The 27,301-nt window shown below is 37.5% G+C and overlaps 1 protein-coding gene across 7 annotated transcripts; it reads left to right on the top strand.

Moving 5' to 3' along the window:
* The first annotated feature begins 529 nt into the window (after positions 1-529).
* KYAT3 (kynurenine aminotransferase 3) lies at positions 530-25,606 on the top strand. Of its 7 annotated transcripts, XM_021526613.2 has the most exons (16): positions 530-651; positions 3,072-3,116; positions 4,983-5,074; positions 5,291-5,400; positions 8,258-8,316; positions 9,490-9,634; positions 12,374-12,523; positions 13,731-13,817; positions 15,186-15,308; positions 15,400-15,520; positions 19,352-19,428; positions 20,222-20,311; positions 20,886-21,072; positions 22,110-22,183; positions 22,609-22,695; positions 23,977-24,287. In XM_021526613.2, exons 5-16 carry the CDS (start codon positions 8,261-8,263, stop codon positions 24,037-24,039), a joined length of 1,260 nt encoding a protein of 419 aa, XP_021382288.2. In that variant the 5' UTR covers positions 530-651; positions 3,072-3,116; positions 4,983-5,074; positions 5,291-5,400; positions 8,258-8,260; the 3' UTR covers positions 24,040-24,287. The 7 variants fall into 7 exon arrangements, with proteins under 7 accessions (XP_021382288.2, XP_021382250.2, XP_021382258.2 ...); XM_021526575.2 differs by lacking the exon at positions 5,291-5,400; XM_021526597.2 differs by lacking the exon at positions 5,291-5,400 and having other exon boundaries at positions 579-632.
* Positions 25,607-27,301: the final 1,695 nt, after the last annotated feature.

The following is a 27,301-nucleotide window of genomic DNA, read 5'->3' as shown; positions in this document are numbered from 1 at the left end:
CCGCCCTCAGGGCGGCGGGCGGACCCGGCCCCGCACTGGGGGAGAGGGAGGGACGGGCGCTCTCCGCCCTCAGGGCGGCGGGAGGAACCGGCCCGCACTGGGGCAGCGGGAGGGACGGGCGCTCTCCGCCCTCAGGGCGGCGGGAGGAACCGGCCCCGCACTGGGGAGCGGGAGGGACGGGCGCTCTCCGCCCTCGGGGCGGCGGGAGGAACCGGCCCCGCACTGGGGCAGCGGGAGGGACGGGCGCTCTCCGCCCTCAGGGCGGCGGGCGGAACCGGCCCGCACTGGGGAGCGGGAGGGACGGGCGCTCTCCGCCCTCAGGGCGGCGGGAGGAACCGGCTCCGCACTGGGGCAGCGGGAGGGACGGGCGCTCTCCGCCCTCAGGGCGGCGGGCGGACCCGGCCCCGCACTGGGGGAGAGGGAGGGACGGGCGCTCTCCGCCCTCAGGGCGGGGGGAGGAACCCGCCCCGCACTGGGGCAGCGGGAGGGACGGGCGCTCTCCGCCCTCAGGGCGGCGGGCGGACCCGGCCCCGCGCTGGGGCAGCGGGAGGGACGGGCGCTCTCCGCCCTCAGGGCGGCGGGGCGGGCGGCCCGGGCCCCGCCCCGCGGGAGCGATCGCGGCGGAGGCTCAGGTGGAGGCGGTGTCGGGTGGTGAGTGTGGCAGTGTGGCGGCGCCGGCCGGGGCGGAGGCGCTGCCCTCGGGGCTCTGCCCAGCGCCTGCGGGGGAGGCGGCTCCCAGCCGCAGCCCGGGGGCCGCGCTCGGTGTCCCGCGGAGCGGCCGGGCCGGGCCCGCGATCCCCGGCTGTGGCCGAGGGGCCTGCGGGGGAGGGCGGGCGGCGGTGGTGCCTCCCCGGCGGGTTCCGGCCTCCCCAGCCCCGTGCTGCCGGTCGCAAACACGTGTGGGTGGGATCGTAAGTGCAGCACAGAGTGGCTACATGGTAGAGCTGCTCTGCGAGGGGAAAAAAAAAAAAAAAAGTAAGGAAAAACTCCGCAACCTCATGCCGCTCCTTAATCCGTATGGTAAAATTTATTTCTCTGCACACAGTTTGCTCCATTCCGTGTAGATTATATTGACTACTATGATAACTCCCATACAGAAGATTTTAAGTTCAGGGCCTTTGTACAACTTCCCTGAGTACAGTGATTTTAGCAACTGTTCTCTTGGCTCTCATAGCCATCTATTGCATATAGATGGTAGGGAAAAAAGTCCTGGAGAGCCCTCCACTGGTAAGATGGCACCTTTTCTTTCTCCAAGCCTTTCATCCTCCAGATAATAAGAAGAGACAGTCCTTCGAAGACTTGACAGCATTTAGCTGAGGTATAACATTTTCCAGATTTTCGTACCCAAAAAATATTAAGCTCAGCACAAATATAACAGGGATTATATTTACATTATGACTTTACTGTGGTGGCAGACAGGCTTTCAGTGTTTGTAGTAATGTTTGTCACTGAGGCTCCACAGTAAAATGAAACTATTTGTTACCTGAAAGAATGCAGCAGTTTAAGGGGTCTGACCAAGTGTCGTTCAAGCTCTGTGACATGGTTTTCTTTAGAGGTGGAATAACTGAAGCTTAAAAATGAAGGAACAGTAACATTTGGCCTTTTGTTTCAAAGGAGAAAAAATAAATAAATTACAAAATTGTAACTCTTTAAAAATACCCCAGGGGTTCAGCAGCATCCCATTGTCAGGGTACTACTGTATGACCAGGAGGTGGGGCAGCTGTGAAGGGAGCAGAAAAGCCTACAACTCAGAGATTGTATCTATGCTGGAACAGTTAAAAAGCACAGGATGAGCTAAATGATTGTTAGTGCACAGATATATTCATCTATTTCCCATGATCGAGTTAAATTGTATCTTCCAGTCTAGTTTAGAATTGTATCTTCTAGAATTGTATCTAGTCTAGAATTGTATCTTCTAGTCTAGTTTAAGTACCAAACCTGAGTTTCAACCCAATTAGAAACCAGAATGTTGCTACCAGTTCCACTAAAAAACATTTACTGTGCTCATATTTCTGGTAGCCTTGTTTGCTTCTCACTCCCCTAAAAATAGAAAGCTATAGGAGTAGTCATTTGTTATCCCTTTTCCTCTAACATGTTAATTTTCCTGTTTTCTCTATGGATATGCAAGCCTGAATTCCAGGGGACTGACTACATGAATGCTTCAGAGCACTGCAAATTAGAATGGGATGAAAAGAATTCCTAATTTAATTTCTGGGTTTAGCAGACATGACTCTTGGCCAAAATGCTGATGTCTGACTCCAAGATTGAAAACGAAACATTAATAAGACTAAGCAAGAAATTATTATTACCTTCTAATTCCCCCACAAAGATCAGTGCATGTTCGTGCTTGAAGAACCTTACAGATTTTGAAGAGAGTTGAAATGGGGTTTGCAGTACTTCTCTAGCTACCTGGCATTGTCTAACTTCCCTGATCTGGAAGAAACTTTGTATCCCAATGATAAAAGCTCAGTTTAGGACAATATAAACCATCTCATTGATGTGCCTTACACATACTTGGCTGTGCTAAAACACATACGGGGTAATAAATGAGAGTGCATTCATCATAAAAATAACAGGAAATAATTCTCTTGAGCCTGTGGTATGTCTTAACATGTCATATAAATTATACTGGGAATGTGTGTGTTTGGAAAACAGAGTAGGCCTTGGTAGTTTTTTGTTTTGTTTTTGTTTGTTTGTTTGTTTTTAGATCAGTGTGTGGGAGAGTTTCTGGTTATATTAAGGAGGCATTTCCCTTTACATCCTCGAAGTGAAGGTACTCAGAGTTACAGATGAGAAAAGAGGCATTTTTAGAAATGAAAGAAGTCATAAAAGTACTTTCTAGGAGGCTTTGTCATTTAATGTCCAGTAGTCTTGTCTCTTGAGTCTGAACAAATGGTGTTCAGTTTTCACTGGAAAAGTGTCACAAAGAGAAACAGTGGGAGAAGTGTTACATGCCAGTGCCTGTTCTTACTGCAGCTGTTCATCAAAGTAATTTCCATTATGTTCCTCATAAAGTTTTCACAGTTACTACATTTCTGTGGTATTAAAGGTGGATATAATTTTTTCTTCAGGTATTTTAGGCACTTGCAGAGATTGACCACACCACAATTACACAGGTGTGTTGCTGCTCATGTAGTGTGGTGGGTTTGTGTGATTGCCTTGTGTCAAATAATGGTTCTGTTTTTCAGTGCACCATGGCACTAATGCTGGAAATATTTACAACTGTCAGTAGTTTTTCTTACTTGCAAGTTAGTTCTGCATGTAAGACTTGCACGTTTTTGGTTTAAGTTTTCTATTTCTCAATACAAAATGAAACAGGCAAAGATATGCATGTTTGTCTCTCTGTACTAACTACTGCAAGTGTTCACAGTGGGTTGCAAGAGTTATGCTGTCTTTAGTCTGACCCTGGGGAATAGCACCAATGCCATGGTCATGTTTTAAGATAGCATCAGTATGTTACAGAAATAGTTTTTGTAACCTTAAACAAAGAGAGCAATAGAGACCTTCATAATCTTTTTGATTTTGCATAGTTATTCTCAAAGATAACCTTGAATATGCTAAGTGGTATTATTAGAAATCACTTAAAATGGATTTTCTGATCTTTTCTAAGCACATGCATTTCTTCTGTGTCTTTCAGAGTATGTGCTGAGTAGTGTCAAAGATTTTGTTGATGTTTACTTTTTTTAGTCCTCAGACTAGCAGAGTTTCTTCTTGTAAATGAACATCCGTTGTTTACTTGCAGATTGCTAAATGCAATGGGATGATGGGGCTATTTTGAAGGTCTAATTGAGTTAACCAGAATTCATTATTGTGTGAGAAAGACCCTAATTTCAGAAGTGAGACTTAAGTTTGTAGCACAGCAGTAAGAGGCAAAATCTGCATACTTTTAAAACTTATGTATTGAGGCATCTTTGATTGGCATTGGCCTTTTCTCTTACTTAATAAGAAAAATATACACTTTCTTGTTGGACTAAAAGTATTCTTCTTAATGAAAACATTTTATTTTACTGTGCTATTGATTTACCTTTTTTTTTTCTGTTCACGAGACTTGAATGGTATCGTTTAAACAGGCAATGGCATTCCTTTGTTTCTAATACAAATAGTATCACTTTTTCTTTTTTTGTTCTCTTCCCCTTCTCAGGTAGCAAAGTCAGGGGGAAATTATATACCCTTTAATGAGTAAATGATGGAAAACAAAGTTAATAATTATACTGGTGTGGCTACTGTGTTTCTTACATTAGATTTGTAGGTCACGTGTCTAACACATTTCAGTCATTGTGGCAATGTAATCTAATATAGATGTTTTAAAGTGTCTTCTGGAAATAGTTGCATGAAGTACAAGTTCTTCTTTATTGATTTTCATTTTCTCCACTCTGTGAAGGAAGTTACTCTACACAAAGTCTCTTTTCTAGCTCTTTTCAGCTGTGGGAGATATTTAATGTTTGCCAAGTCACTGACAAAACTTACTGTAGTTACATAAAGTTCCTAGGTCTCCCTTGCCATTGTGACTGGTCATCTTAATTATCCTGATTTCAGCATACCTGATTTGAAACATTTGGAAATGGAGACAAGTTTTAAAGATGTGTAACTTTTTTAAAAAATAGGCCCTTTTTCTATTGTATATTAGCACTTTTAATAGCAATTCTTATTACACACACATATTTTCACAAGAAATCTTACAGAGATTTTGAAGCTTGAATTGCATTTAGTCTTAGCTATTATTCAAAGAAAAGATCAGTGTTGTCATATAAAGAAATTCTTCCTTTGAGGTGACACTCAGAAACATTTTTCAGCCCTGTCAATTAGAGAGTTTAATCTTCTATGCTTACATCTGTGACAACATAATAATTTAGTAACACTTACTTAATTGAAACAAAATCACTGGGGGGAAGAGGAGAGTATCTTATCTTAAAATTGCTTAGTGATGTATAGGAACGCCTTAGAATCGGTAAGGTTTTTCAGGTCACTTATTTATTATGCAGGCATGTTTCTTGCTTCACGAAACTTCTGTTGCTGGGGCATTAAGCTAAGAACAGATTTGCTTTCCAGATCCATCAAACATTCCACCTCTGCAGTAAGTATTCTTTCAGCTCCATAAAGAAAACTATTTCATATTCCATGCAATGCTTTAGAGATGCAATAATTTTGCAATGTTGCAAATATATATGCTTTAGAAGTGGTTTATTTATTGTTATAGATAAAGAACAAAATAAGGTATTTGAATCAGTCAAATATTAACCAAACTAATGTAACAGAATTTGGTGATTATTGATTTGTGTATCCTTTTCAGTCTTTAAAGTCACATCTAGCACATATCACACCAGAAAGATTCCCTAGCTTTTAGAGAGAAGCCTGAGATACAGGAGACAGGTTGAATCTCAGCTTTATCACAGGCTTTTGGTAAGACAATTTATTTATTTTTATCTCTGTTTTCCTTTAATGATATGACAGTAATGTTGCTTCTTGCTGCAACAACAAGGGATCTATAAGTACCTTAAACTTAATTTTGTATAGAATCTTTTCAGTTTCCCAGTTTAACTGCTTATAAGATTGTGTAAATTCATTTTAAGTCTTCCAGTTATGTTGAAAGAAAACAGCTTTGCAACATGGCAGGAAGCTGGAGATGGCACTCTGCATTCCATATAGAACACTGGAATGTAAATTGTGTTTCCAGTTCATCAAGTCAACAAATTGGGTCAACTAAGGCAATGACAGATCCTTCAAAACAGATACTTGAGTCATTATACTGGAAAGTTGCAACATATTTTGCTCATATGAGAAGTTTCTTTTAATGGGCAAGCCACTTTGTAAGTCAGCTTTTGCCTAAGTCAGTTTTTAATATGCTGTATGTATTTCTATTCTATGTAATTGAGTTGGATATTTACATTAAATGTCCTCAAATTCAATACTGGTTGTTTTTTTTGTTTTTTAAAATTTTTTCATTTGCTTAAGATCTTGGCTTAAGTTGTCACTTTGACAGTGTATTCTACAATTTATTTATGTACAATGTCAGAGTGTCTGCTTCCAACACTATTAAACTTATTAACATTCAATTTCATTACAAGTTTCTCTGAATTAAGAAAAAAGATAAATATAAGCAGCACCTGGCTTTCCATGAGGTACTTCCCTTGTTAGAAAGTGTTAGGGAAAGTAGGAGGTCAGTTAGAGCTTGATGAAGACCTGGGTCTCCTGCTTAACACCCATCTTTGACTCCAGGAAATCCTAGTCCTGCACCTGAAAATGGATTGGAAATTATCAGTTGATGACATAACTGGACTGAAAGGAAGAAGACTCTTAAGATTTGTCATGATCTTCTAGAAAAAAGAACAGCAATGAAGGTTTAATTTTAAAACCTCAGTTAGTTGGCTTCCCCAAAGTAGTAATGTTGACCTGAACACCACTGTAATCTGAATCTGTGAAAACCTGAAAACTAATGCAAGTCCTGCTATTCTGTTTTAAAACTAGTTCCAAGATACAAGAAAGAAAGAAATAGACTTGAATTGTTAAAAAAATTTAAACTTGTATAGCATGGAACAGTAAGATGAAGGCTTATTTATTGTCAGTACATTTTTAGCTAGGGAAGGTTACTCAGTGCAGTTAAGATTTACATTATAGTTAATTATAAAAGTCCTGCAGTTGATAAACCTTTAGCTTTTAGCAAATTGAAACAATTTAAGGAGAGGCAGTGCATGGAACAAATTTACTTATGGCAGCATAAAGAATTGTCATTGTTAATTAGCAAGATTTGAGGTGAGTCTTATTCCTTCCTCTACAAGAAATAGCCTAGCATGTAAAAAAAGACGTGTATGTCTTAGTGTAAGTATTACCTGTGTTGTTTGTAGTTTTAAAGTTATTAATAATATTTACCAAAACATACACTGTAAAATCAGATTAATCTTCTAAGATATATGTGTGTTTTTAAATGAATGCAATACAGATTACCTAGTCAGGACTCTCAACTCCCTCTTGTTCTGTGGTAAGAAATCTGATTTGAACTCTAGTGATCTTAAAGGTTTTCTTACTGAGGACAATTAAAAGGTGTTCTGTGTTTGATTCCTCCTGTGTTGTGTCACACAATGAGGTCAGAATCAGATCTGTTGAGAAGACATAGGAGCAGAGAAGATTCTGTTTAATTTTATAGCTTCCCATTCTTCATAACACAACATATGAGATGGCTTCATTGCTGTAAGCAGGTTGAGTGCAAGCATTGACCTGCTGCATACTGAGTCTACTAGGAGTCATTTTGATGGATTCAAAGTGGAAACTTGAGTGTAATGGTAATGCAGACATTTTCATCTCAGATATGCTGAGAATATGGTTTTTGAATCTTTCTGGTAATATCAATAGCTGGCAGTGGTAAAAGTAACTAAAAATCTGTAGCTTGACTCAAAGAAACAGGAGTGCCTGGAGTGCTGAGGAGTGTCTGGAGTAATGTAAATTACATACATTACATATATGTAATTTACATGTAATGTTTTCTCTGGTATCAAGCTAGTTTGCAAAGATAGATATGAACTTGCACCTTTTTTGTTTGCACATAGAAATTAATTTGGGTTTATTTTTCCTAACTTTATTTCCATTTTTAGATTAAAAATATCACAACTATCAGTAGGTTTTTCTCTGCCTCCATATAGAATAGTTATTAGAAACCTATTTTACAGAAGTTTTCCAATACCTTAATTTAAGGTCTGAATACACAGAAAAAAATATATTCTGATGTGGTTTTGCTGTTCTCTAAGGTAGATACTTTAAAGCTTAAAAAATCTGAATGAAAATAGGAAATGTCTTTGCTATTTTCTTCCTACCCATCAATTTAACAAATAAAATTACATTGCAAATGCGTACTTTCCAAAATGGATTGAGCAGGAATTGGACTAGAAATAGCATAGTCTTTAAGCTGTTAGCATATCGCAGAAAATAAAAAGAAAGTATGTACATTAATTATTTTCTTTTAAGGTCATTTTTTAAAGCTATTGAGCTAAATTATGCCCCTCCTCCCTCCTTGCTGAAAGTTTAGTGGATTTAAATAATGACAAATGAGAATTTACGACATTTTTGTGTATTTCTTGTTAGTCTGAATTCAAGCTATTATGGAAGCTTTAATGAAAGAACATGTCTATAATTCTGTCTAACTACCAAATTCAGCTGGCAATGGTATATTTGAGAAAGCATGAATGGGGGTTTTCATGCTGAATCCAACAATATCATACTTTGTCTTTCTTAACAAAACCTTTCTGTCTACGTTTTGATCTTGCAGACAATGCCCTTCAGACACAAAAATACAAGACGAATTGAAGGCCTTGATAGCAATGTGTGGTAAGAGAAAAATATCTGCAAATTTCAGAAAATGTCCTTGGCTGATGTATTTTCTTTCCAGGAAGATAATTATTGCTAATAATAAGGTACATGACAGTTGCTATCTCTGCTGAAATACATTCAGTACCTGCTTAGAAGCAGTGAATTAAATTCAATTAAAGGTATGATTGTTATTTTTGAGCTTTAAATATTAGGCTTGGGCATCTCTTCATCTACTAAACCATGTAAGACAAATATAACTCATGGGCATGGCAGTATAGCTGATTTTCAAATTTAAATGTTAATTCTGTTGAATAATGTGTTTCAATTATACCTGATTTATGTTTACAAAACAAGTCAGATTTTTTATATAATTTAGCTCATTATTTTTTATGCATCCTATTATTTGTATTAAATTAGTCTTAAAGCAATATTGCCATCACAGATAAATATGAATTTTCTTAGTTGGTGAAAAAGACTATTTTGGGCTTACCTTAGTTGTATGTATGTATTGCATTAGTTGTGTGTACATATACATGAGGTGTTTTGATTATTCAGCTTCACGCTAATTTTTCACAATTTCTATTCATTTTTGACAGTGCTGTGATACTATGTGGGGAGGGTTATGATGAGGAGAAGGTTCCTGAGTTTTGTTTTTTAAATCTTGTCAACATTTCGGTAGGGAGGAATGAGTAAAATGTAAAGCTGATCTGTGAAGGGAGAAAGGAAAAATTGTTCAAGGATCCTACAGGCTATTAGAAACAGTTAATAGGCAGCCTGAAACAGTCTGTTGCCTAAAATTACATTAAAAAAATTACAGCACTCTGAGGTGACTGGGTAGTTTAAATAACACCTTCAATTGACTGAATTTAATCTTTAAGGCATTTAATGTGCCTGCTATTCAATTTCTGCATATAGCCAGAGTAACTGTGTATTTGTGTATCTGCACATCTGAGCACACTTCTGCCAGCAAAGTTTTCCTATGGATGCAGAACAGCAACCTTTTTTTGGGTGCCCTCTGACTCCTGCCATCACTTAACATTATTTCAGCCCTCAGCTCTCCATTCTACTTAAAACTGTTCCCATTGCTGTAAATCTGGCAAACTGAAATACTTTCTTTTTGCCTTTTAGTGTTAATGAATAAAAAGATAATTTTATCATGTATGTTAACTTTAAGATGTTTTTTTCCTCCAGGGTTGAATTTACAAAAGTGGCAGCAGATCCCTCAATTGTTAATCTTGGTCAAGGCCTTCCTGATATATCCCCTCCCAGCTACGTTAAAGAAGAGCTGGCAAAGGTAGCAGCAGTTGACAGACTGAACCAGTACACCCGAGGCTTTGTAAGTATTGTGGAACTCCAGGACCCAAGTTCAGTGGAAAATGTGCCACAGGGAAAAATTGACTTTAAAATAGTTTTGTCTATGGATCATAGTCTTATGTCCCAAATTAAGTTCATCTATTAGCCTTGTCTATTACTAATGAACTTCCTCTGTGTAGGCTTCTTTGAGGCAGAATCCTTTAGCAAGAGCAGAATGGTAGAGCAAATCTGGGATAGACTGTCTCTGAGGAGTTGATTCAGTTTAAAGAGTGAAGGTTACACATTTACCCCTAACTTTGGTCAGTGGGAACATGAATCAAACAGTACAATGGGAGAATGAGAAAGAAATACTTGGTACCACTTGAGACAGCACCTCTAAGATCAAGAAGAGATTCACTCACAGAACTTAGTAGGTTTCAGTGGAGACTAGGAAGGGATGAAAACAGGAAGTTTTTGCCCCTAGAATATATTTATTACACATTCTGTAAGCTGGCTTGTAGAGTTTCTGTCTGGAGCTGGGTGTGAGTATGTGGCATTTATCATTGTCCAAGGCAGGGTATTCCAGGGCACTATTACTGTTTTAGTATGACCGGTTCCTTGTTTGGTTTGTCTGTCTTTTGTGATAAACAGTATTTCCCAAATTAGAATCATGTGCCAGGACTGCTACAAGACCCTAAGGAGTATATAAAGTGTTTTTCTAGCTGATCATGTTATGCAACAGGGGCAGAAAAGCATTGTGTAAGCCAGTAGGCCAGAAACTGTGTTGGTAGTTGTGGCATATTCCAACATATTTTTTTGCCTATTCTCTGAGAGTCCACGTGCATTAGAAATGATGGGGAGCAGCAGTGACCAGCACTTCTCTAAAGGACAAGCTCTCACAGAGAGCACAGTGGAGGTCTGGGCAGTTGTGCCCTGGGGAGCAAGGCATGCCCAGAGATACTGGCTGAGGCAGCTCAGCTCACCTGAGATCAAGCCAGGAAGTCAGTCCACAGATCAGGCTCAGCAATGCTAAGCATAGTTAGACATAACCCAGTCATCAATGGGCAGCTCCAGAGTGACACAGCAGGTCTAAGGTCAAGCCACAAAACCAACAAGGACCTTTAGCTATGTACAAAGAGTCTCTGCAAGTACGAGATACATACATACAAATAACACACATAACAAAAAAATCCCTCTATGTAGACTTGAAAGAATAAAGCAATTATTTTATGTCAGATACATGCAAATGATATCCTGAATTAAGTTAACTTCTGGTCTAAGCATTATTATGTACACCAACAACAATATGGTATCTGAAAAGTCTTGTCTGCTCACCAGACAAAGTTTTGGAGGAGCCTTGGCACAGTGGACAAGGTTGCAGAGAACATGGGCTGCAGTCATGTCTGTATGCTGACTTTATGTCATGTCTGGTAACAGACTTTACCAGCTACTAAGAACATTAATTCTATCTCAAGCTGAAACCATGCCAAGTCTACCTTCTGACAAATATTCACAGACTGATTCTGTAAAACTATTTGCAAATCAAGCATAAATACAATTTTCTTAATGCATTCAATTGTTCAGTATTTATTTCTGTCACTTTGTTCTTTTTATCCAAATACTTTGATAATTCCCATGATAATTATGGATATTGACAGATATACTGCAGATAGTAATTAAAGAGGAATTTTTACTCATATTCTCATATTCAACCTTTGTATTTCATCTGCAAACTTGTGCACTTCTAAGGTTTTTGAGCACACATATTTGTGGTAGCACACATGGGAGGGATGGCAGTGAGTGATGCCCATCCATCTGAGAACTGAGTCATTGTGTCAGCTAAACTCAGAGCTCTAAATGACTATAGGACCATAGACTGGCCTGATGTGGCTTGGGTGCTGCAGCATTCTTGTCCTGCTGACTGGCTCCCTGTGGTTGTCATTAGAATCAGCAATGATTTATAAGCCTTAATTTATGGTAATGTTTTTGTTTGAAGAAGGGTTCGTGATCTAATGCCTTTTGTATCAAGATATAATGTTCAATATTTGAGAGGGTTTTTGTTACATAGTTGCATTTTTTCTACCTGCATCCCAAAAGAAAAAATATTTTTGAGGTAGGATTTCTGCAGTTTTCCTGAATAAATGGAACTGTGCCTTCTTATTTTTGTGTTGTATATGCTCTTTATTGCATGTTTGTTTTCTTTTTACTTGCACATTTTGAGAAGAGTATGTTAACTGCCATGTCCCTGAAGGGGACACAAATGGTGAATGGTATTCTGAGATTTGGGATGTGACTATATGAATAAATATTTTGATCACAAGTGCTATTTATCAGCAATATACAATACGATAAAAAGATTTTCCTTGCACCAAATACTTTTTGTTGAAAGATAAGAAGGGAAACTGAAGGAGCTGAAAGAGACTCAGAAGGAGGTGGGGGTGAATTGATGTCAGAGTATTCTGTTCTCTTCTGCCTCTTGTCCTAGCTAGACTGTAGGCTATCTGGACCTACTCTGAGATGTGATAATATGAAAGAAATTAAAAAGCACCAGATAGAAAATGAATTTCTGAGTAGATACAAATAAATTGAAGACACTTTTCTTTCCTAGTGTTCAGAAAGTTTAAACCCTCCACCCGTTAGCAGCCATTAAGACTGAGGGCTGATGTTGTATTTTTCTATTTCAAAATGTAATAGTTGGATACATGTAGAAAAAAGCTCAAACACGAGCTTTATACATTGTCAGGCACACTCCAATCAGTTCCTTATTTTTTGTTTTGAACAGGGACATCCATCACTGGTGAAAGCCTTATCTCAAGTCTATGAGAAAGTTTGTGGAAGAAAGATTGATCCTCTCACAGATATCCTGGTGACTGTGGGAGCTTATGGATCTCTCTTTAGTACTATACAGGCACTAATTGAAGAGGGAGATGAAGTAAGTTTTTGCTGGAAATATTCACGTATATTCGCAGACATGAGAATCTTTCTCTTTTTCTTATTTGTCTACTTTAAATATAAGTCAATGTTGGGGCTTCTTTCTGTCCCTATTGGTTTGATTTTTTACTGTTGTACATCTGACTTATGATTTCAGAAACTGTGATGAGGAGATGATCCTTTGGATATCTTCCTATCACTTATCAATTTACAAACCTTTTTTCATTCTTAGGGTATCTGTGGCAGTTTCTTTGTCACTGTAACTGTTAGGTGACACAATACACACTGATTTCTTATTTGAGAAAACATGTGGGATGTTTTCTGCAACAGACAACTAAGGGTGGCACAAAAAATTGTTGGTGTTTGGGTAACCATTGTGTATCAGGTTCTGTTTAGGCCCATTGCACAGTGGCAGTGTAGGTAGTAAAAAAGCTTGTTAGTTACCATGGTAGTTGTGATGACTCAGCTCTTCACTATTACTGATGTCTGCCTTTTGACAATGATATAAAAAGTAATTTTACAGGAATATTTCTATCCATAGTGGACAAAACCTTTTTGTGTTGTCATGTATTTTGCTTTCAGTGTTTAATTTGTTTCACTTGTATTCTCATTTTGCTTTTCTATTGCTCTGATAGTCACTTCTCTTTTGTTTGGAATAGTTCTATAAGCCTTTGCTTTTGGTGGGTTGTTTTGTTTGTTTTTTCCTATTGTCTAGCCTCTGTGCAGTTTTTCTTGAGTTTTTACTCTTTCTTTACCTGAGAATTTTTGTCTGATAAAATTTGAAGACTTAACTGTTCTTCTGAGATTTCTAGATACTTGGAAATCCTGGAATTTCATGGGCATAATTAGAGCAGCTCTGCTGTGGTTCAGTAATTTGCCACTGCAAATTTCCTATCTTTGCATCTTTGCCTTGTGTCTTCAAATCTTTGTGTAGGACTCAAACGTTCTTATTATTATAACTCAACAGTTGTAACGTGTAACGAGAAAAACAGCCTTTGTGTGTTGTCGAAAATGAGTGGTGCTTATCATACTTAGCCTGAGGGCATTATTGTGTTGTACTCTAAAAGGAGGAATATTCTGCAATGTTATAACATTAAACCTGGAGTGCCAGAAACATTATCAAGTTATGGCATCAAGGCAAATGTAGAAATATGATGGCATTGTCATGGTAAACTCTTTGTTTCTGATACTGATGATTGTCATTTCAGGTAATAATAATAGAGCCATTTTATGACTGTTATGAGCCAATGGTAAAGATGGCGGGTGCAAAGCCTGTTTTTATCCCACTAAGATGTGTGAGTAACTTTTTAAAAATTAGTAATTATATAAAGTTTCTCATCCATATTCAATACAGTTTGATGAACACCTATGTGATGGTTTTCTGTATAATGTTTTGTAATATCAAATTACATAAAAATGAGATAGATTGTTAGTGTAAGTCTGAGACAATGATAATCCAAAAGAGAATATTTTATTAGTGTTGGAGAAGGTGCAACATTGTTGCTTATTTGCTTTAATTTGTGCATTCTGAAAGCTGATTAAAAGTACTTTCTTCAGTTTTCAGTGCAAATTATGGAAGGAGGGTCCCTATATCAGTGCAAATTCTCTGTCAGTTGTTTTTTCAAAAGGTTTGGTTCCTGATCCCTGCAGCAATTCCTACAATGACAGAATACAGTTTCTTTTCCAAAATATGGTTGCTAAATAAGGACTGATCATGTAGTAGATGTTTTTGCTATACATACAAGAATTACTGCTTCCTTTATAGTTAAATAGGCTATGGGTTAATTGTCAAATTGGTACTACTGGCATTATGCCCACAGCTTGCAAGGATTGTTCTGTCTGCCAACTGTGCCTTGTGCAACCGGCAGCCTTGCATGGGAAGGGCTGAGGGGCTCTTTGGGCAGCACTGTTGCAGGAACACCATTAAATCAGAACAACACAGAGTGACAAAACCTCCAGGACTGCAGTGGGAGTAGGTGAGACTGTTCCTCTGGAAGTCCATCTTCTAGGGATGTTTCGAATTACGGGGCACCTCTAAGCATTTTCTGTTTCACACCCTTGTTTTCAGTCTGGCCCTCTCCCAGTCATTGCAGGTATCACAAGGGTAGTGTAGCCATGCTCCATGTTCTCTGTACCAACTGGCCCAAATTTCTTAACCATTTTTAATACCTCAGGGATACTTGTATTGTGTAGTACATAAACTCCAAAGACTCAGTAGTGCAGATTTGTAGCTCTTTGGCCATTTTCATTAGTTTGAGGAGGAAAAAACCTTGAATTCCCAGTGGTGATCAGCCTTTTCAGTCAAGCAAGTACACACTTGCTCTACTGTCTGGCAAGTCTGTAAACTCTCCTTCCATGTGACTGGACTTTCTGCATTACACACCATAATAACCAGCATGTGTGCAACAAGATCCTGGAAACCAATTCCTGCAGGGGCTTAAGACAGACAGTGGCCAGGAGAGGACAATCACTGTCATAATAATTTGACTGTTCCTAGAATTACCTTCTCTTAGGTGAGCAAGACAAATTGGATAGGTTGTCACATATGGCTATGAAAGTGTTTGAGGGTGATAAGTTCAGCAGCTGTTTTTAGGCTGCATGTATTAAAGTCACGCATAAATTTATTGTGGTTTTGTTTTTTGTGTATTTTTGTGTTTTTTTAGAAAAAAGATGGAAACTCTGCATCTAGTGCTGATTGGGTCTTAGATCCTGCTGAACTTGCAAATAAATTCAATTCCAAAACAAAAGCAATTATTCTGAATACCCCACACAACCCAATAGGCAAGGTAAGACTCCTGCTTTAACACCACTTTAATTTCAAAGAATGTCTTAAATACTGTGATTAATGCATTTTCCTTTACTTTTTCTGTATCCCAGGTTTTTACCCTAGAAGAGCTTCAAGTAATAGCTGATCTCTGCATTAAACATGACACTCTGTGCATCAGTGATGAGGTGTATGAATGGCTGGTGTATAAAGGGAATAAACACATTAAAATAGGTACTGATTTTTTATGGCCTTTTAGAAGTGATTGTGGAATGATGCTGTGAACTTGCCTCCCAAGGATAATGCTTGCTGGAAGAAACTCATACTTCAGGCTTTGAAATTTTTCAATGTTTAGGCTCTAAGGAGGAGAATCCCCCTCTCTTCTAAAAATTATTTTAAAGAATAATTTCCAAATAGAAGTTTCAAAGTTCTTAAGTGATGTTGGAGCAGGTATCCATAGAAAGAGTGAGGCTGATGCTTGCAAGTCAGTTATGATCATATGAATTTGCCATCCTTATTCAGTTACTTTGTTGGCCATGACAAGTATAGCTGCTGTTACTGTATGTATATTAGACAGTGCTTTGCTGAAAAACTAATAGAAGGAACAGGAATTAGAACTTCTTCTCAAAGCTTTGTAAGATAATCAATGAGGGAAATAGACAATGAGCAACACAATTATTTTTGCTCCACTAATTATAAAAAACTAAAAAATAGTGCATGAGCACTGTCCCTCCAAAGGACAGCGACAGGGTTAAATACTGGACATTGAATTCAGTGAAATAAGTCCTGCAAGTGCAGTATGAAAGGCTGTTAAATCTTTAGGTAGTGTTGCTACAGGGGTAAAGCACCAGTGCAAGAACAAACCAGAAAAACAGATAATGATGCCAGGTTCCTGATCCTCTTGTTTTACTTGATCCAAGTTTCACTGAAGTTAGTGGAATCACTCCCACTGCCTCAGAACAATTTAACCTAGTGCAGTTTACTGAACTCCTTTGCAAGTTCTGTAATGCTACAGCTATGTATTTCTGTGAAAATTTCTAGTCTGATGGCCTTGGGTTGGCTTTGCTGATGTATTTGAAAAGTCCAAAATTTCTTTCTCATATGTACAGATACTTTGTTTCTGATGGTAGCATCTTGCACGAACTACCTGTTCTGATGTACTTCTTGCATTGAAGGCACATTTCAGTCGTGTGCAATAAAGGCATGTAGTTAAGATTAAACAATGAAATCAAGACACTTAAATTGGACATGAAAAAACTTACCTTTTTTCCTAGCTCTGACACTTGTTGAATGCTGAATAACTTTGCTTCTAGGCTTCAATTCCATATTTGTAGAGTGACAATAAAATCCATTGGTGGGGGCTACATCATTGTGAAAATTGAATCTTATGAGTAATAGAAAGAAAATTATACCTAAATGACCTTGCAATACTTGTTAGCTCAGCTGCACAGTTGCTGTTCATCCAGCTGCAGTACATTGATTGTATTGGCCATGCATAGGCTGTGAGTTTATTTTGAGAGTGACCTAATTCTATGGCTGTTGTGGTTGCCTTGATAGTGATACTGTCTGAAAGACCTTCAGACATGGAAGAAGGAGATCATTTTGGGTACATTAATTTGATAGTAATCTGAGTCACTGCATCTTAACAGGTTACCTAACAGTAACTGATCAGGTGTCCCAGCTGCAAAGTGAAGTCAGTTGGATTAAAGATTTCTACATGGGTTTAGCAGGTGTTTCATGGCCTTAGCATTTCATGCAAACCTGTCTTCATAATCAAAATCTCTGTGTGTGGTGTAAGGTAATCCCTTTTCCTTTCAACAGCAGCAGGTCCAAACACATTGTCAGCTACACTTCATCTTATGGACAGGTGGTGAATTCTTAAGATGCAGTATCTCCATTGTCATCAGCATCTTAATGCTTCAAACCAAAACATTGCACCCAACCAAAGGCATTCTGTAATTTAGCACAAAATGTAAAAGTACTGTATAAAGAAAATGAAAATTAAAGCCCAGAAAGTTAGTCAGCTAGGTTTAGGTACAGATTCTTTAACAGATCCCATATCATCTTTAACTTTAGTGTTAAAAGTACTCTAGAACTTTCAGAGTAACACTGTAAACAATAACATTATTTCAGTAAAAGAAACAGGCTCTGCTCTTTTTTTACTTAAGTTTCTCATATTCCTTATTACTTTTAATTCTACAAAAATCATACAATAAAAATGAGTGTGTTATTTCTCTCTATATAAACTCTTGTGTTTCCATAATAACCTCTACATTTTCTATCCAATGCTGAGACGCTTTTTTTGTGGGAGATACAAAATGCATATTGCATCAATTTACAGGATCTCATAGTTATTTCGTCTAACAATTTAGCAGGGGTTGCTAGCCACATCTCATAAAATTAGTACAGTCTTTGTGCTGTCACTGAACCAGTTTTCTGTAGTGTATAACACTTCATCATGTTTCCCATCATCTGACTTCTGTAAAAATGTGGACTTCGTCTGCATAATGATTAGGATTGTACTGACAGATTTAAAGATTGCACCTCATAACTGAGGATTCTGAGCAAGCTATTCAATAAGCTGAGTACCGTCCCAGGTAACAGGCTTATTATATGTTAGTTGCACTTCATTAGTTTTTAAATTGTAGTCAGACTTGGTTATGGTGTCATATGATGTCATATATCGTTGCCACGTGGCATGGAGAAATTTCCCTCTGTATTTAAAACTTGTTTGTAAAAGCAATGGAGCTGCTTCTTTCACTGTGCCCTTTTACTGCTGCTAGTGTGCTGTCACATTCTATCTCCAAGGTTGAATTCCTGTGTGGCAAAACAGGCTTGCTAGAGGCCATTAGCTTTGAAAGCCAATTCTTTTTGCAGTCTGTGAGAGCTAGTTTGGGTGCCTCTAAAAGTGATCTATACTGGTGGCCTGGCATGGTTGAAGATACATCTGTTCAAACTTCTTCTTTTCAAGGTCACAGAGTAGTTGAGTATGGGTAAGCTAACAGAAAAATCAGTTTCTTTCATGCTGTTTGGTCTCTCTTCTTGGTAAGTTTGCTCAAAAAATTGCAATACATGTTTTCAAATAACTGAAAGACTTATACCATGTCTAATGGAAATAACTGCTGAAAAATCTTGCTTTTGAAATTCATGGGTTTAATTTGGAAAATATTTGTTCATTGGTCTCGCTAGAGAGGGGATTTAACAACTGACAGATTCACTGGTAGTGGTTCTAGTATGCAAATGAGGTGAAGTCAGATGTTGGTGACTACTGTAATTGCAACCTTGTCTGACTGTCTCAGACTTACGTGAGTCTGGATTTGCCTGTTTCTCTTGAAATTAATTAAATTAGAGTCCAAATAGAGCTTTGCAGAAGCAGAATAGAGAAAAAAAATTTCAAACTACTGGATGAGAACTTTGCTCTGTTATCTGCTTGGAAAGGGAACAAAGGATTTTGGTCTCCTGTCAGATACAACTGCAAAGACAGAGACGGGCCTCTGTGAGTCCCTTAATCCTTGCAGATGTTTTAGCTAACTGCTATTGTCAGTCAGTCTCAGGCCTGTTAAAACTGTACAATACAGCATAATTTATTTATTCAGTCTGCTATTTTTCTGGTGTTCTCGGTAATTATTTTCTTTATGTCTGAGACAGGCAGTGACACTGAACTGGACAATTCTAGTAAAGTGGGTTGCAGTGCCTGAGTTAATGTTGTGTATAGTACTATTACCAGGCATCATAAATAATCTGTCCTGGGGCAAATGGGTAGCCTTAGATCATATTTTTCTTATGGAGAATTGTGCATTCTAACAAGTAGTTTTCAAAATGTACTTCTTATTTTCTGTCTCTTCTTTCTCCTTTCATTAATCCTTACCTTCTTTTCATGCTAAAACACACTGGCCCGTACATCCTTTCTCATTTGTTACAATTGCTACAATTTTAGAATATTCTTGTTGTTTGCATAATATGATGCAATGAACATACAGCTCTGAGCTAAGGGCAGTGCAGTTCTTCAAATTACATGGAATATGTGAGTGCACTTTTACCAAATTAATTTTATTTTATGTACAGCTACATTGCCAGGTATGTGGGAAAGAACAGTAACTATAGGAAGCGCTGGGAAAACATACAGTGTAACTGGTTGGAAGGTAAGAAGAATCAATATAAATTGGTTAAGTTATATAAAAACCAGAATGCATTTATTACTCTAAAAACACCTCTGTTTTTATGACCTGTATTCTGAAAGTTTCAGGCAAATCTTCATGTCTCTAAAATGTGACAGTACCATTCAGTTGGAGCAATTACCTATCTTTAACACCCATGTCTTAATTATCTTTTTGTCCCTTAATTGATAAACTCTTGTGAGCATAAATTACTAAAAAAACCACCACAGTATAACTTGTTCTAAATCTGTAAAAATTCTTGGAGAAAATATGGATACTATGATATTTTAACTTCCCAGTTTTCCCATCTTTTAAATATGTATCAGAAAGTGAAAAAAAAAAATTAGCAACTAAATTCTTCACCACCTGTGTTCAAATGGAACTACAGCATATATGATGCAGTAGTGAGCTTTTGTTTTATATTCAAACTGGCTTTGACACAGGTGCTTAAGAGATGGAAAGGTTCTAGACCAATTAGAAAGAACATTACTAATAAATGTTCAGTTGGATTTCTAACCCTTGTTATATGAAGAGTTATAAGTTTGCTCAGTATCCTATAGGAGAATGGGATGAGGGAAACTACAACTGTTGTCTCAAATCTACCATTTTTAAAGTTGTCATATACTAAGCTTTGTGTAAACCAGCTTTTTCTTAATAATTTATCAAAACAAATTCTTAAAATAGAAGAACTTGAGACATTGGCTAATTTTTAGTATCTGTTATCTTTTAGTAACAGCACTGCCTGTAAGTGTAATATATGCATGCTTTCCTCCTTTAGCTTGGTTGGTCCATTGGTCCCGAGTACCTGATTAAGCATCTGCAAGTTGTTCACCAAAATACACTGTATACTTGCCCAACTCCATTACAGGTAGGTACAGATGGATCAGAGGAGATTGTTTTCTGGTATAAGAAAGCTGTTGGCCTCATGTAATAAAACAGGAATCACAACAATGAATTTTTAGTTGTCAAGATACATATTCTAGGGTGTAAGAAGAGTAAACAAATTTGATCAGCTCACCAGACATTTAAAAATCAGTCTTGCAGATTCTGTAATCTTGTACCTACAAACTACTTCTTGCATAAAACATGACAATCTTAATGGTTTCCTAGGAAATACGAATGAATGTTCTGTCTTCTAGTGTTTAGTATTCTATGGTACATTATTATCAAACAGTTGAATTTAACTTCAATTCATGTAAACACTTGTGTCCAGGACTCTGACTTCTGTATATGATTAGTGCTTAGCAAAAGATTGGGTGTTTTGGTTGTTACCACAGCACAAAGTAATGAACAGATTACAGATGTATCTTGTGCAATTTGTGTGGTGATTTGCTTAATATGGGCCAGGACTGGAAAAAAAAATCTACGTGATTTCAGCAGGAAGTGGGAGTGTCTGTGCATTTACTGAGTGTTAATGGGTACTTTGGACCTTATGTTTCCAGGAGGCTTTGGCACAAGCTTTTTGGGTGGACTATAAGCGCATGGATGACCCAGACTGCTATTTTTACTCCCTGTCTCGAGAGCTGGAGAGCAAGCGTGATCGGATGGCTCAGCTCCTGAAAGAGGCTGGACTAAAGCCTGTCATTCCAGATGGAGGATACTTTATGATTGTTGATGTTTCCACGTTAAGTCAGTATAAAGTTTATTAAAAAGCATGTGGAAAGTAAATTTGGTTAATCATAAAATTCAGCTTTCATTTTAAACTATATTCTCATCTCATATACACACATACGTGTGCGTAACGTTGTCAGGAGTACTAATGGGGATTGACATTTTCAGTTTCACCTTAGCTGGTAAGGTAGATTTTATGAGCTTCAGCAAAGCATTTGTGATCCTAGCTTGTTGTCCACGTTTTGCAAAGCTTTGGTAAGTTTTTATGGAGGATAAAGGAGGAAGATAAACATTCCTATTTGCAAAACATCTGTGATTATGAAAATGTTTGAGAGTCAAGCCCCTGGATTATATACTGAGTTCATACCATTTGTATTTTCTTCTTTCTGGTCTTTTTTCTGTTTCTTTATTTGTTTTTTCTAATCTGAAGTCACATCCTAAAGGTTCTTTGGAGCATTCTGATCTCTAAACACTGTAAAATGCTACCAAAATTTATAAACCTTTTGAAAATTCAGGCTATGGTAGCTTCAGAGAAAGAATTCCCACAGGGGAAGGGTTTTTTAGGTCCACATTTTTCATTAACTGGTCTAAATGGTATTTGTCATTCAGACAGAAATGTTTAAACACAGAAGGATATCACAGTTTAATCATGTGTCAGGAAGTTGTAGGTACCCAGTTTCACAGATCAGAAAACTGCATTTTCAGGGATTATTGCTGTCCGTGCAATAAATGCACTCTTCAGTACCCTCCATAGCCCTGATCCCCCAGTAGCCCCCAATAGACTTCAATAGACTTCAGGACTTCTTGGAGTATTGCATGGCTTTCTTCCAAGCTACATGTCTGAATTTGCTTTGGATGGAAAAAAAGTGCTTAGATCAGAAGCAAAAGGTTCAATCTGTTGGCCTATTTTACTTCTTAGAGTGTAATTTTAAAATTATATATTAAAATAACATATATATCTTCATTCTTAAGTATTAACTGTAATAAAATGCTGTTAATGAATGACTTTCCATTGGAGTCTAGGAAATCTTACAACATATTTGTTTTACATTTAGATGTGGATCTCTCTGATTTAGATGAGAAACAACCTTATGATTATAAATTTGTCAAATGGATGATAGCATCTAAGGTAAGATGTCTTAGTCATACTCTAGTTTTAGAAATGCTTTTCTATTGAAAGCAAGAGCAGTGCAACTGTAGTTATTAAATCATGTAGTAGAGATGTTCTACTCAAAATATTATTTGGTGTTGCTGATAATGTTGTGACTAAAATATTGTAAGTACGTTGAAATTGTACACTGTAGGTTTGTGCTACATCCCACCAGTTTTCTTTCAGGATGCTTAAGTGCTATTTGTACAAAAATACCTTTGAAATATTTTGCCTAAGAAAAGTAATTTTAATTTAGTAGAAGCCTAGCTAGTGCATACAAAACTGAACCTTGTCTTTCCCTCAAGTGTTGGGAGTTCTAGAAACAGAATAATAAAATTGTCATGCTTAAACCAGATCTTTTATACACATTTAAATAAGCAAATGCTATTTGTTTTATGTTTCAGAAGCTGTCAGCAATTCCTCTTTCAGCATTCTGTGGTCTTGAGACAAAGAAACAGTTTGAAAAATACATACGTTTTTGCTTCATTAAGGTAAAATTGTGTCTTGAAAATACAGTACAGGAATCTGCAAGAGACTGACTATTACATTTTCCCAGGATCTCCTGTATTGAAAGATTTTAGGAACATAAAGTTAGTTTGAAGTAAAGTACAGCAGGAAGTCTTTTTCCTGAGGGACTTTACACCATCAGTGTAGGTGGCATGGCTAGGAAGGGCAACTAGCAGAAAATAACTGGATGGGTAGCCCTTTTAAGCTTATCGTATTGATTTTTAAAAGCATTCTTGACCAGTGGTGACAGTGAAAATTATTGAGACAGGTAAGCTATCAATTAATGTGACACCCAGAAACCAGAGCAGAGTATAACTGTACAGCAGAGTGTATGCCCCATGCCCATTCAGTGTCCAACAGCAAAAACAGTGGTCACCTTCAAATTTAGCTCACTTGCCTGAAAATAACGGTTTCACATGAGCTCCAAATTACAAAAGAAAACATGTTCTTTTGTGAATTGGCTGAATTTTGGCATTTTGTAAGCACCTTCTTTGCACATACTCTTCCCCCTGTTAAGTCTGTTCTTGAAAGGCTGGACGACCTGGGGCCAGGTATGTAAACTTTGATTGGCCCAAAGCCCTAAGATGTTTTCCCGTTGTTCTATAACAGTCAGCATAATGGAGTGTGCAAATCCTGAGCTGTTCAGTGTAAAGATCAGAGCCTTAGCCTGAAACAGTAATGAAGGGGAGTTTCTCCTGATGAGGTGTAAAGTATGTGGTAAAAACTCAGCCAGTAACAACCAGGATGCAGTTACTGGTTGTACCTGTGAGTGTAAACTCACTATTGATCTCAAGTTAGACTGCCTATATGACTCACCGGGCTGGAGCCAAGATACACAATTTTGAGGGATATGTTTAAGTAGTTTGCAGCATAACGTGGTTGGTTGCAAGAAGATTAAAAAATCCCAACTGTACTCAATAGGGATTAGGAGAGTGTGCTAGCATGTCTCTAAACTAGAGCTGCTAAGTTACATCACTGCATTAATGCCATGAATTTATGTAAATATTGCTTTCATTAAGTGGGATAATATGAATGCTGAGTTGATATCTTTTAAATATATCTAATAAATATTTTCAAGGAATCAGCACTGAATTCTTTATATAGTTCAGATTTGTACCTAACAACTCTCAATGAAAAACTGGCTGAAAAGATATTTACAGGATGCAACTGAAACAACCAAATACTTATTTGAGATGATATAATCATGACTGACTCTTTTCAGGAACTCCATACTTGAAGTAATAGTGTTGTTTCTTGTTTTGCAGAAAGACAGCACACTAGATGCAGCTGAACTGATCCTGAAGAACTGGAATAAACAGACAGGCTGATTTTTCTTATTAACTCTTCCATATAGTATAACTATCTAATATAAGTTTGTTTTTTTTTTTTTTTTAATTGGAAATTTAAGAAAAAAATTACTTAATACAGTACAGAATTAATATGACATTGTAAATAACTTTTTACTGATACCTGCTAAGGAGCTAAAACAATGATTTACTGAAATATGTGTAATGCAACCTAGAGGTTATTTTCAGTCTTTTAAAAATAAATTGCTTTTCTCTTAAAGAAACCCCAATGGGATTAATTTCTTTTACTGAAAGGAAAAATTTCTAGGATTCTGTGTAAAATAAATAAATTATGTAGGTATTTTAAAGCTTTCAAGTAAAAAGGGAGAGGTGGTTTTGGTATGAAATAATATGGGAACTAGAGAGAGACTTAGAGAAACATCTTAGTTTGTGAAATCAATAACCTGCAGTAGAGGAAGATTAAGACCCATGGCCCATATTAGATAATTGCAGTGACTCTCTTCATACCTGCTACCTTCTCTGGCTGCAGAAATTGTATCAGTTAAATAAAGTGAAAAGTGCTAAGTTACATAATTACTATTTTATTCACCACAATAGTCATGTATGGTGTTCTGAAAGTATTCAGTCCTCAATACAATTATAAAAGTGGCATCTGGAATAGGCATTCTATTTACCTCTGGCTACCTTGTATTTATTACATGGATGAATGTACAAAGCAAAATTTACTTTAGAGGCTCCTTTACAATCAGATGTACAGTGATGTAATTATTTGTGTCATTATGTTTCCTTTATATTACAACATTGGCAGTATCACACCAAACTTCAAACTCTTTAGATCTAGGGGGCCATGGAGGTCTAATGCTATTAGCCTAATGCTGCCAATGCTGTTCTATGGAGCTCAACTACCTTGGTTTCAAGCACAGTAGATAAAGGACTTATTTCAAAAGAAGTCAGTATGAAGAATTCCTTTCTAGCTACCTCCTTTTTCACTTCTTTCTGCAATCTTTTCATCTGTGGATGTGTTTCCCACTATCAGAAGCAATCCAGGCAGGTGACTTTTTAAGGCTGTGTGCTATGTCCTCCATGGTCTTTCTATGTTCTTCTCACAGGCTGTCCTGGTTTCAGATGGGATAGAATTAATTTTATTCTCAGTACCTGGTACAGTGCTGTGTTTCAGATTCAGCATGGGAATAAGGTTGATAACACACTGATGTTTTGGTTGTTGCTAAGTTGCATTTATCCTAAATCAAAGACTTTTTTGTGTCTCCTGCTCTGCTAGTGAGGAGGAACAAAAAAAACTAAAAAAGCTGTGAGGGAACGTAGCTGGACAAGTGACCCAAACTGGCCAATGGATACTCACACCATGGAATGTCATGGCCAGTACATCAGCTGGGGAGCTTTTGGCAAGGGGGAGCTGAACGGGGCCTCAGCAATGGGGTCTGCCATCAGTCAGGGGCTGGTAAGCAACTGCATTGTGCCTTACTCATTTTTCCTTTTTCAAAATTCTTTTTGTTATTATTATAATTATTAATTACTATTGTTGTTCTTTTTAACTTTGTTTCAATTATTAAACTGTTTTTATCTCAAACTACAGGTTTTACTTTTGATTCTTCTCCCCATTTCACCAGTCTGGGGTGGTGGGTGAGTGAACAGCTGGGCTTAAACAATGACACAGCTCTTATGGGTGCAAAGCCTGAACAAATTCACTAACTTGTTTTGCCAGCATTTTACTTATTCTGTGATCACACAGCTGGACTCTTAACTGAGTTCCATGAGACTGTAATCATGGCCAGGACCTAAAAAAAGGTATAGAAAGTGGCCTGAGAGAAGAGCTGCTAGATATTTTCGTTAATACTTCTTAGTCTTGGGTTTTTGGGACTCCAGTAGCTGGGAGTTCCACAGTCTTTGTAGCTGTCTTGCATAGCCATTCCCCAGATCTCACCAGAAGATTGTTGGCTGGTATTTTGAAAGTGGTGTGTAGTCTTTGTGTAGAAAAATCAATTCAGTAATTAGATTTACTTAGCTGAAATTTCAGAATTAATTTAATTTAAAAATTCCTATATTAAATTCTAAGATAAACTACTTTTTAGACACCAAATTTGTGTGAAACCTATACTCTCTTTTACAAGAAGTTTACAATCTGTTTATACAAGTTGCACTGGGAGAGCCGTGATGTTGCAAGAACTGAGATTGCAACAGGCTATTGAACTACATGATAAATCAACAAACCATTACAAAGATCCTTTAGACATACAAATAAGAGCCAGTGATTTGTTTTCATTAATGTACTGTTCATTGTGTTTGCAAAATAGTCTGAATATCCCACTGCATTATTGTTGAAATGATCCTGGTAATGCAAAAATTGCAGTTTAATTAAATACTTTTATTACTGACAGTAACCAGCATGAGAAACTTGGTGTGAAATTTTGAGAAGCTCCAGAATGACCATTGAAGCAAGTTTTAAAATAGGATTATTGTTGTGACTACAGTGATGGGAAAGAACAGCTGGGGACAGCAAGGTAAACTTTGTATATTATTAAAATGATCTGTTGACAGAGCATATTAATGGTACTTCCATCTGCCACATAACTACGTTTTTTGTCTGCTACTTGAAAAATTGCTGCAGACAAGGAATAAAAGAACCATTATATATCTATTGTAGTTTTGCAATATATCTGAAAATCACTGTCCTTCTATGGTGAAAATGAAATGCTTTCAATTCTAAGTTAATGAGAATAGGCTTAGAGGCTTGGCAATGGTTGCCAGCAGAACATCTTTTTTGTAGAACAGAATGCAGAAGAAACCAAGACAAACCTGGAAAGCTTGAAGGGACACATTGTGGTGATGAGGCACATCTACTGCAGTCATTGCGCCATACATATTTCAGAGGTTATGGAAAAACCTTATATCATGTGCTATATTCACACCAACAGTTACAGTGACTTGTTTTTCATTACTCTTTCATCTTTTGGTTTTACTGAGCATTTCTGAAAAATATTATTGCAAGTGGAAAAAAAGTTTTAAGTTTGTATCTCAGCATTTCTATTTTCTAATAGTTCAGCTTTCTTATATTCCAAAAGGTTTCTATTTATTTTAGCCTAAGGAATTTGCTGTCAAGTTTAAACCTGCCCATTTTCAACCAGCAAATAGAACTGCAGTTGGTAGAGAAGTGTTTGGAGGTTGTGTGATAATTATTTTGACTCAGTTTTATAAGTATTAGAGATCTTTTCAACCACAGGGGATTTCTTCCTTTAAGCTAGTAAATTGAAAAATATTCTTGTTA

The sequence above is a fragment of the Lonchura striata genome, chromosome 9, assembly GCF_046129695.1.
Source record: "Lonchura striata isolate bLonStr1 chromosome 9, bLonStr1.mat, whole genome shotgun sequence".
NCBI classification, from domain to species: Eukaryota; Metazoa; Chordata; class Aves; order Passeriformes; family Estrildidae; genus Lonchura; species Lonchura striata.
Note: the sequence above shows the minus strand (reverse complement) of the source record. Positions and strands in the feature narration are given on the sequence as shown.